We start from the raw sequence: 16,787 nt of genomic DNA on the forward strand, positions 1-16,787 counted from the left end.
CCCCCCTGCTTGTTCAAACCAGGAAAAGAAGCACTGTCAAAATCTTCCTATTAACTTCACACCTTGATCTCAATCATTATTGATAGGAATGGAGATATACGCCGATCAAAAAAAATAAACGAATATAATAATTATGTATTTCGGACTTGTCCCCAAACTTACTTTCACTTTCGATGACACCGACAGTGACAGTGACAGTCGATTACCCGAACAGCTTACGGGTGAAACTGATAGAAGGGCAACAATAAATGTAGCTTTTATTCAGTATGAAATAAAATATGTTTTACCTCTCAACTAAATCACTTTTTCTGCCATGAGTAGTAGCACTCCGTTTCCTCAATTCAGTCTTCAGCTTCTGTACCGACCATTTCCGAAAACACTCGTCCGCCATCTTGGCATCGGAAGTAACCCCCTAGTACACGCGCGCCCCCTGGTGAGTAGTGTCGCGGCGGGAACCATTTGTATTTAATCTGCATTAATTGTTTCCATCTTTACAGCATTCCTACAACGGAACAAACCACACGCGGGACCAGACCAATTGTAAAGTGTGTCTAGGTCTTGGAGAGCTTCGGTATAATATGTTATTCTCCGTAAGCAGATGGACGTAAGTAGGTGATCTAACACTTGATGGAATATATTATAACTCACGAGGTCAGTTGACCGCTATTTTTTAAGGTTACTGATCTGCTTGTGACAACACTGACTTTGCTCTATAAACATATCTTCCTATAGGGAACGCAATAATATTAATTAACTTGTAAGTCACTCTTTTCCAAGCTTTCGGGCTCAGCCCTTCGTCAGGGAGTAAATGTCACTGGACCTCTATGTAACATCCAACTTGACAAACATGTTGAGTAACTATGACGTTGATGTTGATGACCCAACTCAATTCAACACCCCATGAAATCGGCAAACACAAGCCTCGTTACATAATGTATGGTCTATAACACGCATTGTCATTGCTAACAAATTCACATTGATTCCTACCGAAGTTCTTTTATTTTGACATCCGTAGCAACGTGTGTTAAAGTACCCAAACACCACTTTACTAAATGTAGTCAACATGTGGCAACATATCGATGACATCTTAAAGTGTACCCTGAATAATTTGCTACATAAAACTATCAAAATACTTCATATTATACAATACAATGCTTAAAAAGTACGGCCTTCGTTTTCGAGATATTGATATTTTTCTGAAAAACTCAGTTAGACCAAATATGTGACGTCACGAATTCAACGGTTTTAAAACAGCTTTTTCGGAATCTACAGGAAAAGTTCGACCGTGCGATGAGTTCCATTCGAGGAGGCAAACGATGTGATGTATACGACTGTCCGAACACACATGTCGATAGAGGTTCCTTACATGCATGTACACGGTTGTATATTTATACATATATGTATTATAACAGCAGTAAATTAATCCATGAAAAGGCACAATACAAACAGAAAACATCTTACCATCATGTTATTAGCACTTTTTTTCATTAAAGAGGTTCTGAGGTTTTGTACCCCCATTAATACAAACGTGTAACATTGTGAATGAGTATGTACTTTTTTTGAAATAAGCTGTCTCGTCTCGTTGCATTAAATATAGAGGTATGGGTCAGGTATATTTTCCCTTTTTTATTTTCTATGAAATCGAGTGAATTTATGATGATAATAAAACCTCTTTCATTTATAATAAATTATAAACGTACACACCAATTTCAAGAATCTTGAAGAAGAAGAAACTGTTTATTTCACTCATCTGACGAATCAGAGTGTTCACGTCTCACTAATACGAGTAATTTATCGTTGGACCACCTGTTCAAATTTAAAATCTGCAAAATGCAGGCCAGCAGTTTGCTTTCCCCTCTCGGTTGATGCAGTTGTATTGAATGTGGTTTTGTTGTTTGCATACATTTCAACACAATCTGTGACAGTGCTTACGCATTTTATTTATCCATAATAACCTTGAAATTGACACTTATTTGTTTCCCCGTTCTATGTAATAACACAAGGCACCCCTTGCCAACCTGCTGACATCCTTTTGCGTTTGGGCCTCCTGCTGTCAGCACTAGACACAGGTGTGTTTAGAGTAATTTACCTGTACACACATCCCACGCCTTAGTGCAGGCTACGAGAGTAGATCGAGATGATTATCATTATTTATCAAAGATTTAATAACTTATGTAAATTCTATTAAGAAAATAGTTTATTTTCAATCTCATAATTCAATTATATATTAAATAAAACTCAGCACTGTATATGAGTGTTGTATACAACTATTTGTCTGTATTATATTATTTATACGTCGACCTTACATAAGGAAGACACGATGTCGTCAATTTGTGATTACACGGCAGGTAAAAGTGAATATTTAAAACAAAATGCTATACATATTATTGTAGACACAAACGTTGGAATAATATTTTAAGCATTCTTTTTTTTTACTGATATATTTTCGTATTTTTGAACCGTAGCGGTTGCACATAATATTACTTTGCGATAGAAATAATCTGACGTTTCCATTTAAAAGTCAAATACAAATGTTGGTCAACAACATCGAAAGCAGTGTTGTTTATTTTACATTAAATTCGTTTATTCTGCAAATTGCCCATTAGTGCTCCGAAACTGGTCATTCAATGCTTCCAGTCTGTGTTACCCTCGTCAGATTCGTCAGTTTGGTTTCCATTCAACCCGCTGTCTGAAAGTTCTTGCACATTTGATATGGCTGGATGCCATCTACATCAAAGAAATATCAAAACTCATTTCATTCGCGACCTCGCCTGTTCCTACCATGGTGACTTTCACAGCCGTTGAACTTGTGACGTCACAGCCAAGAAGTGTCTCATTCACCGGAAGTTATGATTATGCCAATAAGTCTTAGACGGACAGGTAGAAATCGTACACTTTACACGTCCATATATCGGCTTTGGGTTAACAAATGTGTATGCGGGTTTCGACCTATTTGTTTATGAATCATATAAAATAACAGTAAACATGTATCATACATAATTTTGTATGTGGTAAACTTTAAATAACTTTGCTGTAAGCTGTGCTGAATACCATATTTGTGTATGCTAATTTAGTTTTTTAGAATAAGCTAAAGGCCTATGAAACGATTCATGTAGCACAACCAATAAGTGTTTATATGTTACTTTTCGATGACTAGTACGGTACGTACATACACTGTGGCCTTCATCAGACAAAATACCTAAAGGCCTTTGAAAGGTATACAAAAACAGACATATCAGCATTTAAAATTTCTTTAATTTTTATCTTAAGTTTAATATTATTCCAATGAACTAATTACGTTCATAAGATTACTGTGAAACCTTTTTTTTAATTTTGAGGTAAAATATCGAGCTATTTGTACAATAACGCTTTATGTAAACGATGTATTTTTCCTTCTTGCATCATACATATATATAAACATTCTCATACATAAATGTATTCATGTGAGGATTTTGAACGTCTATTGCTTACAGAAATATCGTTCTGAGTGTGCCATTAGGGTTCTTGGTCGACAGACTCGGGAATGGTCGTAAGTAAACATAAACTTCTATTTCTTTCATTTAGCATTTTATCAAGCCATGTTAACATTGTATGGTTGACATTGTTTGTCTATGATATGCATTCAAAAGCATAATGTGATCGCACTGACATGTTTGATTCCATTGTAACTACATACAATGACAGATGCTGGTACATATGTATTATGACGGCACCTGTCCAGCTGGCCACGCTCAGGCATCTCCTCAGTAAAACCGAGACATGGGAATACACATCCATGTTTCTCTGGCCAGTGTGACAACACATTGTGGCAGTGGTTCGATGTTTGATGATACATGTGTGACTGACTACGTTCATTTACTTATGATTATAGATGATATACAATTTCATGATATATGTCCTTAAGTCCATGCCATGTAACCACCCGCGGTGTAATTTATCGAAATTGCAAAAACACGCCCTTAAACTTTTTCTTGCTTCATCTAGGTTCTGCGATTTTGTACAGCAGTTTGACATTGCTTGGATCAGTCATGTTTACCGTAGGAACCATGTCACATGCACCTGTAACTTCCTCAATGTACATGTTGATGGTGACGGGATCTGGCCTTCTGGCATTTGGAGACGGACCTCTGCGTTGTATGTATACATGATTTGAGATAATAACAAATGTATCATCGTGTTACCTGAGATATCTACTGCTGTAACATTAGCTTTTTCGTATTCTTAAAGATCATAATATGGATTTTTTGAAAAAACAGAACAAAAATAACGACAAAAAACAGGCAAATACCGAAGAGTAATCAAACCTATAATGAATTAATCAAATACAAACGTAGGGATAATATGAACAAACAATAAGATTATTAAAAAGTACAATTAACAAGTAGTTCGAAAGATAAATCATATTCTGCTTCATCGACAAATATAGGTCAAATCAAAGTAATGTCACGTCATCACATCGAGAACACTGGTAGTTACCACATAGCCACACTAAAGAGCACTCTAATGAGTATAATCAAAAACATCGACTTTCATATCACCTATAGAAATATCATCTGTCCCTATGAGCAATTTTAGTTGTTCTTGCTGCATGTACATGTAACTGCCTTGCAACTATCGACCGTTTTATATCCTTGCACACATTGGTACTGTCATTAATTTTGTTGGGCTAGAAAGAACACCACTGCATTTTAATCGATCCACTTTCAGTACATTAGTAACACTGAACACAATATTGTAAATAATGCATGTTACATTTCCACAAACTATACCTCAATTCAGTTTATATTATTGACTCTTCTCACTTCTGCAGCAGGGTCACTTATCACTGGACGTGTCTACTATCTTGAAAAGTCCGCAAGGTAGTTAGGTTGTTGTTAAAATCACGAATAGTCTTAGATGGATTCTTCTTTTGTTATCGTTCTTTCTACAATAGCAGTTTGGTGACTTCTCTGCTACTGTGATTATTGCTGAAACACTGTTTATTCGCTCTTTGATTTACAATGCAGACAACATGTGTTAGATATACTGTGCAAGAAGGGAGCCACATTTCATATTTATTTACCACTCCACTATCACATATTGTTTGCATAGTTTGCGAGGCTCTTGCGCCCTTCGAGCTGTTGAATATGTTTGAACCATCATCCCTCTGTTCGGGCAATCTATATTGAGAAAGAGGTGTCCGCATCATGTTTAATAGTCTTCTGTCTTATCTTTTTTATCTTTCTGTTGCTCCTTTCTTCACCACATTTTGTCCCTGATCTTTTAATTTCCCAATGTTTCTTAGCACCATTTCCCTCTTGTTCGGCATTATCTGTTGTTCTATGATTCTGGTAATGCGCACATTTTCTGTAGACATTAACAGGATACTAACTTGTATTTATTTATTACACATTGCATTTTATAATACAATATAGTACCTTCAACAATTGCTACAGTAGTTATGTGACAATACTGTCGCAATTATATATGTACGTTAAATGCAATCTTATTACTTTTGTTTGTTGTATATTCAGTTGTGCAGGCCAGAGTTGTCGCCCATTGTTTTCCAGAATCCACATTAAGCGCCATGACAATCAGTGGATTTGGATACTGCGGACTGGCCATCAGCTATTACGTCACGCCTTACGTTGACACAGTTGCAGGACTAATACCGTCTGTATGGCTAGGTATGATATGATATAATTAAGTTGTATGCTCAATTCCATGGTTATATACGTTAACTACTGAACATGTTTAAATAACCGACCAACTTACAGCTGAGCGACAATTTAAGTTTCTAACGAAAACAAAAGAGAAGATACATCAAATATCTACAAGTGTAAAATCAGAAATCATCCAATTGATTGAAAAGCTAAAGCAATATACATTTTCTAATACTGGCCATCAATTAGAACGGGGCTTATATTGGTATTAACGATTAAAGTTATGTTTCCATTTGTGCTTTTCAGTTAAAAAAAGATGTCATACTCGTGAAATCGATATGATACTCAACTTGAACCTAAAAGTATGATCTTCATATGTGTCTATGTTCTATATTTGACATATTTTACAATATTTATGACAATGGAAGGGTTTCTTAACAACAATATACACATGGGAAACTCATCTATGACATAAATATAGAAACGTCAGGTTCAATCAGATGTCTCTTATTCAACCATTTCCCAGCTACTCATTGGGACATACATTGTACACATCATCATCGGCATACTATGATGCCATCACGGCACTTATTATATGTTATGTTATAACGTTCCTTATTCATTTTCTTTTTAATATAATCTCCTCTCCATTGTGCATTCGATTAGATTGCATGTTACCACGTTCACTGTTGTTTTTTCTCAGGCGTCGTAGCCTGTGGAATTGGAGTTATGTGTGCCGTTGGTTTAGCGTTTCTTCTTCCACTACATCCTAGGCTAGACGAGGATGATAAGGATAACAAAATGTTTGTAAGTGCATGTGGCATTTAACACCATGGGGTTAATTGTACTAATTTTGATATTTTTTACGGACACAATGTAATTGAGTTTCGTTCGTACTCCGTAAAATAAATATAATACAGCATTCGCATCAGTTTTTAATTTCTGCAACAAATTTCGTCAACTTTAATTTTTTTGCGCCGAGTTATAAACTATATCATCTACTTTAACGTTACTGAGATTGATAACAAAGATATTTTTAATCGTTAGTTTTAATTTATATACGGCATCGCTATTACAGCCTATGTTTTTATGTTACTTATTTTCTATTTTCTTCAAAAATAATTGTTTTCACGCGAAAAAGTATCAACTCAAAAACACACATACAATGTATATACATATTGATATCGGCAAGGACAATTTCCTGTTCTCTGTTTTTTACAATATGGTTTTATTATTCAATTATTTGTATTTCTGGAGGAGGAGGTGTTGGGGAAGGAGTTTGGGGGGGAGGAGAAGAAGGAGGAGGGGAGGAGGTTGGATAGAAGTGGGATATGTTGTTGTTCTATGTCTTTATATACATAAATTAAAGAATTCTTGTAATTTCCCTCCGAGCCTTCGATTTCGTCATGTCGTATTATCTGGGTGCTGGAAAGGGTTGTATACGCTTAGCGATACCTTTGTGTTTAGAAGATGTATCGTTATAAGCATTTTCTCTACACAGTGTTTACATGGGAGAGTTCTGATCAAATAATAACATAACACTATATTTTGTCATTTTTGTGCAAATGACAACAGATGACATGAATCAAGATATAATCAATGAAGGGAAAACATGTTCAGTTTGAATAAATGAAGTTTAATGAATTTCTCTTATCTACAATAATGTTTAATTTGAATACAAATTTGTAAACATCACGGGTTTCGTTCTAATCATCGCGCCAAATGCAATATGTTATATAATTTGTTTACAAAATAAATGAAATCATTTAGCATCAGGTAAAACATAATTGAAAATACAAAAGATTGTGTTTTCCAATCATTATTTCACCTGGATATCTGTTAGTTAGTTTCTGGCATTACTAAACAGATCTTTGAGACTAGGCAGGCAGGTGAATCCGATACGTCCAGCCCTCATCATTGAGAACAAGTAATCTAAACTTCTAAAACCTGAAACCGTTCATTTCTTCCATAGGAATATTAAAGCGCGTGTGGCTTCTATCTATTATGGATAAAGAAAGAGAAGAAAATATGTGTCCATGGCCCTGCAATTAGCTCAAGATATGTTACTCTACCGCAATTATATCTTTCTTCCTCTCAGCTCTACGTTTGTGGCCACATCGTGTACATTTATTATGATGCCAAAATGCAAATAAATTAAAAAATGCATTATTGCTGAGGGTTTTCTTTGCAGACGCTGAGAGACTTACGAGCGCTGCCGGGGTCGTACTGGCTGTATATCATAGCTATTGCGTTAAATGCTGCGTCCTGGATTCCTAAACAAGCCAATTTGCCGTAAGAAAACTATAAACCAATCTAATTCCTAAACAATCATAATCCTCATTTTATTTCATCAATAAGAAAGGATACCTATCAACACTGGTGCTTTAGAAGGTTTTCGGGCACGTTGTGGAATATTTTCCAAACAGCTTGCATGGAGGCCAAAACTTTGGCCAGATTGAAGAAGGATGTTTAAACCGATTTAGGTTCTTTAAATAGGCAGTCGTCATGTTCACATCACTCTATTCTATTTATATGCATATGGAGATAAACACATTGTTATATAATGCCTGACGCTGATTTGTATGCCTAGATTCTAACCATCACTTTAGAAATTGTGAAAATTAGTTTTATACATGTTGTGTTTTATAATTAATTAGTGTAGTCCGTCCTCTTTTAACACACACAGATAAAGATATTTTTGGAATCCAAAAACATGTGGTATCAAAAAATGCGAAAGATCTAAGCTATGAATTGGTAATTTTTTATGGTATCATTGCAGAGACTATTTGATGCTACGATATGGGTACACGATGATAGAGGCAAGTCATATAAACGGTTTATCTCCAATCATGTTGCTACCGGGTATTCTTGCATGTTTCCTATTGGTAAGTATTACACTTTTTATTTTTACAATGACTCTTTTCATACACTGAAAATTAAAAGTTTTTTGCACAGTGCATGTGCTCGTTAAGGTTTCCAAAGCTATTTTTGTAATTTCCGTTATATTCCTTGACAAAATACATAGATGTCGTAAGAGACCGACACCATTTATTCTGAACAGAAAATATTACGGTAAGGTACCATGTGTAGCACAAAATACTTGCTAACGTCGAGGTTTTGTCGAGTTTTTGGTTGGGTCATGACATTATACCTTTACATTATCTGCCATGTTTCTGTTTCTTGTGTTAGCCATTGATATCATCTAATATTCCCTTTTGCTGATGCTATTATATACTGTTTGTAAACGTAGACATCTTTCATTTTATTGATATTCGTGGCTCTACTGTAATACAAGAATCGTGAATATTAAAAGTACAAAACTGAAAGTTATCCTCCCCCTTTGGAATACACTGTTACTTTGTAATAGTACTTTCAGGAGGTTCACTCATATTTTTCAATAAGGCTTCTTTCGTTTACGTAGAAATATTCATAGTAAGATATTATTTATATATGTTTTCCAAAATTGATTTATTACCGATTCACGTCTTAGATATATATGTTGATAAATCCAGTTCCTGCATATATTTGATTGCAGAAAATGGTCGACTGTGACGGGATAATGATCACATTTTTTATGGCATGGATTGTGCCGCTTTATGCCTTAATGGGATTTTATAAAGACGTAAACGTTATCATCGTAAACCTGGTAGACGGGATTGGCATCGGTATAAGTTCAGTAAGTTCGTGTTGGTAGTTATACGGTTATGTTCTGTGAACCTGTGCCACGCCCTCTGCGTATTTTTTTAACTGTGGTATATGTTGTAGCAGCTACTAGTATCGTCGTTGCAGTGTTCCCTGTTGGAACTTGAGCTGGCAGTAATAGTTCATGCATAAGGGGCAGAATGGGTAGATAGGCTACCCGTCCCCCTGACTGCCTGCAGTATTAGAGTGCAATTGGGCGAAATGTCTCTATCATTTTTGACAGCTGACTTTACTTGATTCGGCCCACTGTGGCTTTGTGAGTTGTTTTCAGCGGTTTAGAGTCGAGACATCGGCCATTTGCACTCTTTGCTTGACAAAGGAAACAGTCGTTGTCAAAAGCTCGCCAAATCAGTGTTAAGTTCATGTTTGTGTTCAAAACATACTTTCTTTGATAGTAAATGTAGTTATAATTTTCAAATACAGATAAGCTACTCCATTCATTGTCTTGCAGTTAAACAGGAATCGGCATAATGATTTGTATAAAAAAAATATATATATACATAAGAAGGGATGAAATACAGGAGTAAGCTGATATGCTGTCTCTTTCGATTAATGAAGCCTGTCGTATGGCAATATTATAAATTACATTAATATCAAAACCAGAGTGGTTACCAGTGAATATTTTAACTTTGTCATATATTGCCAATGTTTTATCGATTTTATGTTCCAGCTACAGTTTTGCTGATATTTTAAAGTTTTCCATTCTTGTTAATTTTACTTGATATTTCATTTTGAAAAATAATCAATTATCATTCCTGTGATTGAGAGGCATTAACCGAATGTGTTAGACATTCAGAACCTCCCGTCGGTGGAAAATACACTTTAACTATTTAAGGACTAGCGAATTTATTTCATTATGTTTGTAGATAATGATGTGGCAGATCCTCATGCTCATGTGTCCCGCAAAATATGTAGGAAGTCTTGCTGGGTTGATGTTTTTACTGAGAAATTTAAACGTAGCGGTAATCTTCCTTGCCTCGGGATATATACTTCAAAGACATAACGTGTAAGTATCACTCGAACGTTTATGTCAATCGTTTCGTTCAATACGTCAAAAAAACTAAACACCAGTTTTGCCTTAGAAGTGTACTTATTGATGTATTATGAGCATTTTGCAGAATACTTAATCTTTCATATCATTTTGAAAGAGTAAAGGAGAAAGCAACATTAACATGAAAATGTCATTTAAAAAAATACAATCCAATGTGCTACAACCATGTACCAATGTCCCATTGTTAATATGTATATACACAGGGAGAGCGTAGAAGATGCATTGTGCTATTACCAACACTTCTTCCTGATGTTGATAATAATGGCATCCATGTCGGTTGTCTGCGGAGTAGTGATGAATGTCCTGGATATCCGAAAGGTAAACTTTAACTTCCGGACGATAGGACATAGATACATAAACACGGTTAGAGAGATTTAGATTCCATGGAGTAGGAATATAACTAACTAGTATTTGAAATCATATGAAGCCAAATCCTGCACACATTTTCAAGAATAGTCCAATCTATGAAGCATTGAAATTTTCTTTGATTTTTCGGATGCTTGGTTAATTCATATTTAAATCTGTTCAGTGTTAGATTCAATGACGAAGAACAGATTAAAGGATCATTATTAGGGCCAATAAAGCCGTCCGTTACTGTTATTATCTTTTAAGTCAGTTCTACATGTATTTGTATTCTGTTTCAGGCCTGCGCTTTAAACTCCAGGCTAGCCAGATGGAGAAAGTCCAATATGGAAACCATGGGCCTAATGTCGATGACTGAACCGTCCAGTCAGTACTGTGGTACTGATCGAGTAAACAACAACACAGTGAGCGAAGACTGAACCGTCCAATCAGTACTGTGGTGCTGATGGAGTAAACAATAACACAATGAGCGAAGACTGAACCTTCCAGTCAGTACTGTGGTACTGATGGAGTAAACAACAACACAGTGAGCGATGACTGAACCTTTCAGTCAGTACTGTGGTACTGATGTAGTAAACAACAACACAGTGAGCGATGAATGAACCGTTTAGTCAGTACTGTGGTACTGATGGAGTAAACAACAATGACCCGTCAGTAAAATTAACAACTTGTAAAAAAGATTAACTGAGGGAGATTAAAACATTGTTACATTATCACTTTAAAGTTGTTTGTCATGTTGTCAGATATATTTAAAAGAAAGTCAAATATGAACCCTTTACAATATTAATGTTCATGTAATATTATAATAATGTAGTGGGTTTTCATATTGCCTATGAACTGCATCTGAATTCAATGTAAAGCTTAGATGAAACCCAAACACATTGTCTGTTTTTCTTAACTCCATTGTCCAAACAACCCTTATTGATCTGCATATAAGATCATGTTGATTATTACATTGTACAGATACCGCCTCCAAAAGTAACTAGGATTGCTAGCTACCGAAAAAAGCATTAACTAAATGAATATGTACATTGTCAATATGTTTAGAAAAGAAATGTTAACTATTCATGTTTCTGTACAACAATTATTCTTTTCTTATTTTTTTTCAAACGGAACATTTGTTATTCTGTAAACTACCATAGCTCTTACTAAACCGAAAGTCTAGTTATCCTATTATGAGAGCAGTTTTCTGCAAAGGAATGCGATTTGCGTTACAATGGTTAATAATTTGGAGTATGATGCTGAAGACGAAATCGTAACAAATGTTTGGTTGGCAGTTGTTCAATTTAATGGTAATATCTTTTCAGCAGACTGTAACAGCTTATCCATGGGAACAAATGTTATAACCCATTTGGTTTTATTATTTTTGTTTATTTGTTTCAATATAAACTTTGTTCATTTAACAACAATTATGAAACAAATTCTTTCAACTTTGCCATTTAAAGTCCGATATGGGAATCAAACCCCAGTTACATTGGTGAAAGGCGAGTAAGTCATGCACTGTGCCACCCAACTACCCTATTTCTTTGATTGAATATATGATGCTTAATTTTTTGGGATCCCAAGAAATTCATTTATTACGTCGATCGTTAATATGTACAGTTGTTGGATCGCAAAACGTTACACGATGTGCGGTGTGAGCACGATGTGCGCACGATGTGTGCACGATGTGCTAACGATAAAAAATTGGACGATCATTGCTTGCGCACATTTTTGTGCATGATGGACGAATGGATACATGTGAAATTACAACACAGTCCCGTATACAGGTAAACATAGCTACTTTGTACATGTACCTGGGCCGTATTTTTTTCCCGCCCGGGGTGCTTACGTATTTCGTCGGGTAGGCCCAGGGGTGTGAAAACCCAGGTGAAGGGAAGCTATAGGCAAACCGAATGCTAATAACAAATACTTAACGTCCAGTGGTGTTTCATTACGGTCATTCGATATCGCATATCAGTTATATGTGTCAGGTACAGGCCAAGATAAACTCCGGACACTCATCAAATTGTTATTTACCAGTTTTGTTACCTTGGAACCAAACGCATTCAAGGGCCAATGGAATGCTGTGCTACACGCATTGTAAAACTGTACATAAGTTTCATAACTGTGATGAGAAATTACAGTAATACATACAGTTTTCATTATTGCATACGAGGTTTCCGTATTTTTTTTCATTCCGTAATATTGATCTACAAATTGTACTCAATCGCACAGTTGTGCGGAGAGAAGCGCACAACGGGGCGAACGATTGTTAAATCGCATAGTTGTGCGCACCATGTGTGGACGGTGTGCGGACGGTGTGTGAATGATGTATGCACGGTGTGCGCACGCTATTTTTTGGTGCGTTGTGCGGTCACGCAACTGTATTACTATGATCTTAAATTCATGGACACAAGAATCCCTTTTATAACAGCTACTTAATACGATGTTTACCTAAAACCAAGATTGCTTACTTATAACCAGTATTTTAAGCCATTCAATTTCGACTTTCTCATTGAGAACTTCCTCTTTATTGAATGTACATTGTAGCTTGTGTTGATAACATGACGGAGGCATTTGATTCGATGTATATGAAATTGCTCCAATTTCACGATTTTTGTAACAGATTTTAAATACTGACGGCCAATAGGGTTTCTCGGCGTTCTTGAGGTCATAAATGTGTCATTTTGTTTCGTTCACACTACCCCAGTTCGTTCTCTGAGAACGTCATACCTTGACATGTATGTGTATAAATATATATAGGGCAAAGTAGCTATTCCAACAGTGTGGACAAGTTGAGGTTGTCAAATTTTCGGAGCGATCCGCTCCTTTATATAGACACAGTGAAACAGAACAGTTACATGTCCATATACATCATATTAAAAGAAGATAATACTGACATATTATAATTGAAAATAAAGCTATTATATAAAACCAATAGTCCCCTTGGCTAAACACAGCCGAAGGCAGCAATTAAGATGAGGAACGCTGATGTAGAGGACCTATTCTTGCGCAAGATGCACTATCACATCAATATATATATATATGGTCGCTTAGGTTAATGAAGTTGAATAATAACCTGACTCTGACCGACATGCCTTGATTTGTAGCAAAACACCTTCGGACGAGTGTTGTTTTATATATCACTGATTTAAAATGTACTTATTGTTCAAGCGTCACATTTTTTCAATAAGGTAGTTTTGATTTTATGATCTTTGACCTTTTTTCAATCTGATTGTAATTTATGCACGGATATCCATACTGTGATAAATCACATTGTTTCAAATGGATGCGTTCATTTTCAAGTATCAGTGATTTAAATATGTTGAATATGTATAACGTTTTTAGTTCACCTGACCCAAAGTGCCAAGTGAGCTGATGCCGTGGTGCGGCGTCCGTCATCCGTCGTCCGTTGTCCATCGTTCGGCGTCAATATTTTAGTTACATGTAAACAACTTCTTCTTAATAACAAAAAGGCCTAGGGTGATGATATTTGACCAGAAGCAAACTGGTATAACGGGCTACCAAGTTTGTTCAAATATATGACCTTCACCCATTTTCAAGGCCACATGGATCAACTATGTTAAAAACTATAAAAAAAGTTCTTCTGAATAACCAAAACGCCCAGGTTGATGATATTTAGCCAGTAGGTTGCTTAGTTGTAAGGGCTACCAAGTTTGTTCAAATGAATGACCTTCACTGATATTCAAGGTCGCAGGGGTCAATTGTCTTATACAACCTTTAAACGACTGTTAAATAACAAAAAGGAACAGTATGGTGATATTTGTTCAGAAGAAACGTCCTTTATATTTTATTTCAAGCCTTTTTATGATTTTATAGAGCAACCATTCAATCGCTATGCGAAAATTGGTTAATAAACATAAAGATGCATGCATCCCTATCTGATTTAGATAGCCAGTAGCTTGCTTAGTTGTAAGGGCTACCAAGTTTGTTCAAATGAACGACCTTCACTGATATTCAAGGTCGCAGGGGTCAATTGTCTAATACAACCTTTAAACGACTATTTCTGAATAACAAAAAGGACCAGAATGGTGATATTTGTTCAGAAGAAACGTCCTTTATATTTCATTTCAAGCCTTTTTATTATTTTATAGAGCAACCATTCAATCGCTATGCGAATATTGGTTAATAAACATAAAGATGCATGCATCCCTATCTGATTTACTTTTCATATAAATGCAAGCAAGCTGACAAATCCGACGCCTTTTTCCTTCTTGTTGTTTTAGAGAATAATAAATTATTTTAATAATAGGTTATTTTAAACACACACAGATGTTTTTCGAAATAAGATTATATCGTATACCACTAGCCGTCAAATGTATGATGTGTTACATCACATTGACATACATGATCATCCACATGGTGTATATAGTAATATCTACATTTGCATGGCATTGTCACTATATACACGTGTAGCCTCTTTGAAAGCTGTGTCGTTGATGGGACTTTAATTACCATGCATCATGAGACACAATTCTTAGCGTATTAATACAACACTGACCGGAACTACAATATCCAATATAAATAAACATGACGGCTGCTGAAATATCGCTGGGCATTTTGAGATTTGACAATGTCATTGTAAATTTATGTGCAGAATAAGAAAATAAAATAAAAAACACTTTTATTACAACGAAAACAAGACCAAGGTCTGCAATATCGTACAAAATGCACATCGGTTGAAATCACCAATGCCGGCAATGGAAACAATTTTAACGCTCATGCCTTTTATCAGAAATATCGTCTATTACACTGCACTGATCAACAGGGGTTCGTAACAAATGTCTGAAATACACATATTCTATAGACCTACTGACACATATGTTACAGACCTACTGATATGAGCCACAGCACACATACACATTTCAGACATTTGTAACGAACCTGTGCTCCGTCGCAAGATCACTCACTTCAATCGCTATCGGTTTCACGCGTCTCGCATCCACGTGCACGGTTCCGCAGTTTCTGACGACATGTCAAATAACGAGGCTGTTATTGAATCTACCGACTGTTGTCAGGTTTCCATACAATCAACAAATAAAATCACCCCTGGATTCTTCACAAAATGAGCAAAGAGAAAAGTTCGAATTCACTTCCAAAAATAACTCCCTCGTTGACGGCAATGTCGGATTTACGGTGTTCACTGTATTTGTCCATGCATGAAATTTGTTTCGGGGAAAAATCGAAACAATCTTCAATCTAACTTTCAGCTCAGAGTTCTATTGATAAACTTAAATCACCCTACAGACATATCAAACGCAATTGTATTGATACTGAATTGTGGAATAAAATAGAAGTGTTTTTTAAAATTTCAAAGTACAACTTTGTTTGCCAATCAGCACGCGACAATTCGCTGTTCAAACTATTGAACGAAATTGTGTGGACTGTCGATATGGCGGGCATTTTTTTTTTTAAATATAAATTATAAGTTAAAAAAGAACATAAGAGGCAGAGAAACCGTAAATATAAGTATTGAACTGTTCTTGTATGGTATTTATGATCTATTTGTATGACATAGCTTTGCATAGTGCGCATTATGTTGTTTGTTTGCAAAGCTGTGTCATTCAAATAGATCATAAATACCATACAAAAACAGTTCAATGCTTAAAAGGTAGACGTCATACTGTGTATCAGACAGGAGTTGTATGTGTATTTTAGAAGGTATAATGTCGGATGTGGATTGGTACGTAGAATGCTGATTTGAGACATTCCTGGGATTGTAAAAGGAGTTTGAATCGTATAACATGATGTGTTTCTACCGAACATTAATTGATTAAATAAAATAATTATAATTCTCATAAGACATTGATAATCCTAGACTATCTCAATTGTGCATATGAATGACCTTGATTTATGCGTATGAATTAATTTAGCTTTAATATATTCGAATACCATGCCAATAATTTATCGAAATATATTAAAGTTCCTGAAATAATAAAAACCAATCCTCATATAATGATTTCTATTCTACAGAACCTGTTCGTATTAAATAAAAGAAGTATAATATATCATAAAGCATCTATGCT

At 35.5% G+C, this 16,787-nt stretch overlaps 1 protein-coding gene across 1 annotated transcript in view; it reads left to right on the top strand.

Moving 5' to 3' along the window:
* LOC110449572 (major facilitator superfamily domain-containing protein 1-like) overlaps positions 1 to 11,444 on the top strand; it is a 25,023-nt gene extending 13,579 nt beyond the window's left edge. Inside the window, exons 4-14 of the mRNA XM_021496522.1 lie at positions 498 to 604; positions 3,474 to 3,529; positions 3,985 to 4,134; positions 5,514 to 5,666; positions 6,346 to 6,449; positions 7,834 to 7,934; positions 8,422 to 8,527; positions 9,178 to 9,318; positions 10,211 to 10,350; positions 10,599 to 10,713; positions 11,040 to 11,444. Coding sequence (XP_021352197.1) covers positions 498 to 604; positions 3,474 to 3,529; positions 3,985 to 4,134; positions 5,514 to 5,666; positions 6,346 to 6,449; positions 7,834 to 7,934; positions 8,422 to 8,527; positions 9,178 to 9,318; positions 10,211 to 10,350; positions 10,599 to 10,713; positions 11,040 to 11,177 — 1,311 coding nt within the window. The 3' untranslated portion in view covers positions 11,178 to 11,444. The remainder of the gene's footprint in view (positions 1 to 497; positions 605 to 3,473; positions 3,530 to 3,984; positions 4,135 to 5,513; positions 5,667 to 6,345; positions 6,450 to 7,833; positions 7,935 to 8,421; positions 8,528 to 9,177; positions 9,319 to 10,210; positions 10,351 to 10,598; positions 10,714 to 11,039) is intronic.
* Positions 11,445 to 16,787: the final 5,343 nt, after the last annotated feature.

This window comes from Mizuhopecten yessoensis, unplaced genomic scaffold, assembly GCF_002113885.1.
Source record: "Mizuhopecten yessoensis strain PY_sf001 unplaced genomic scaffold, ASM211388v2 scaffold4647, whole genome shotgun sequence".
Lineage (NCBI taxonomy): Eukaryota > Metazoa > Mollusca > Bivalvia > Pectinida > Pectinidae > Mizuhopecten > Mizuhopecten yessoensis.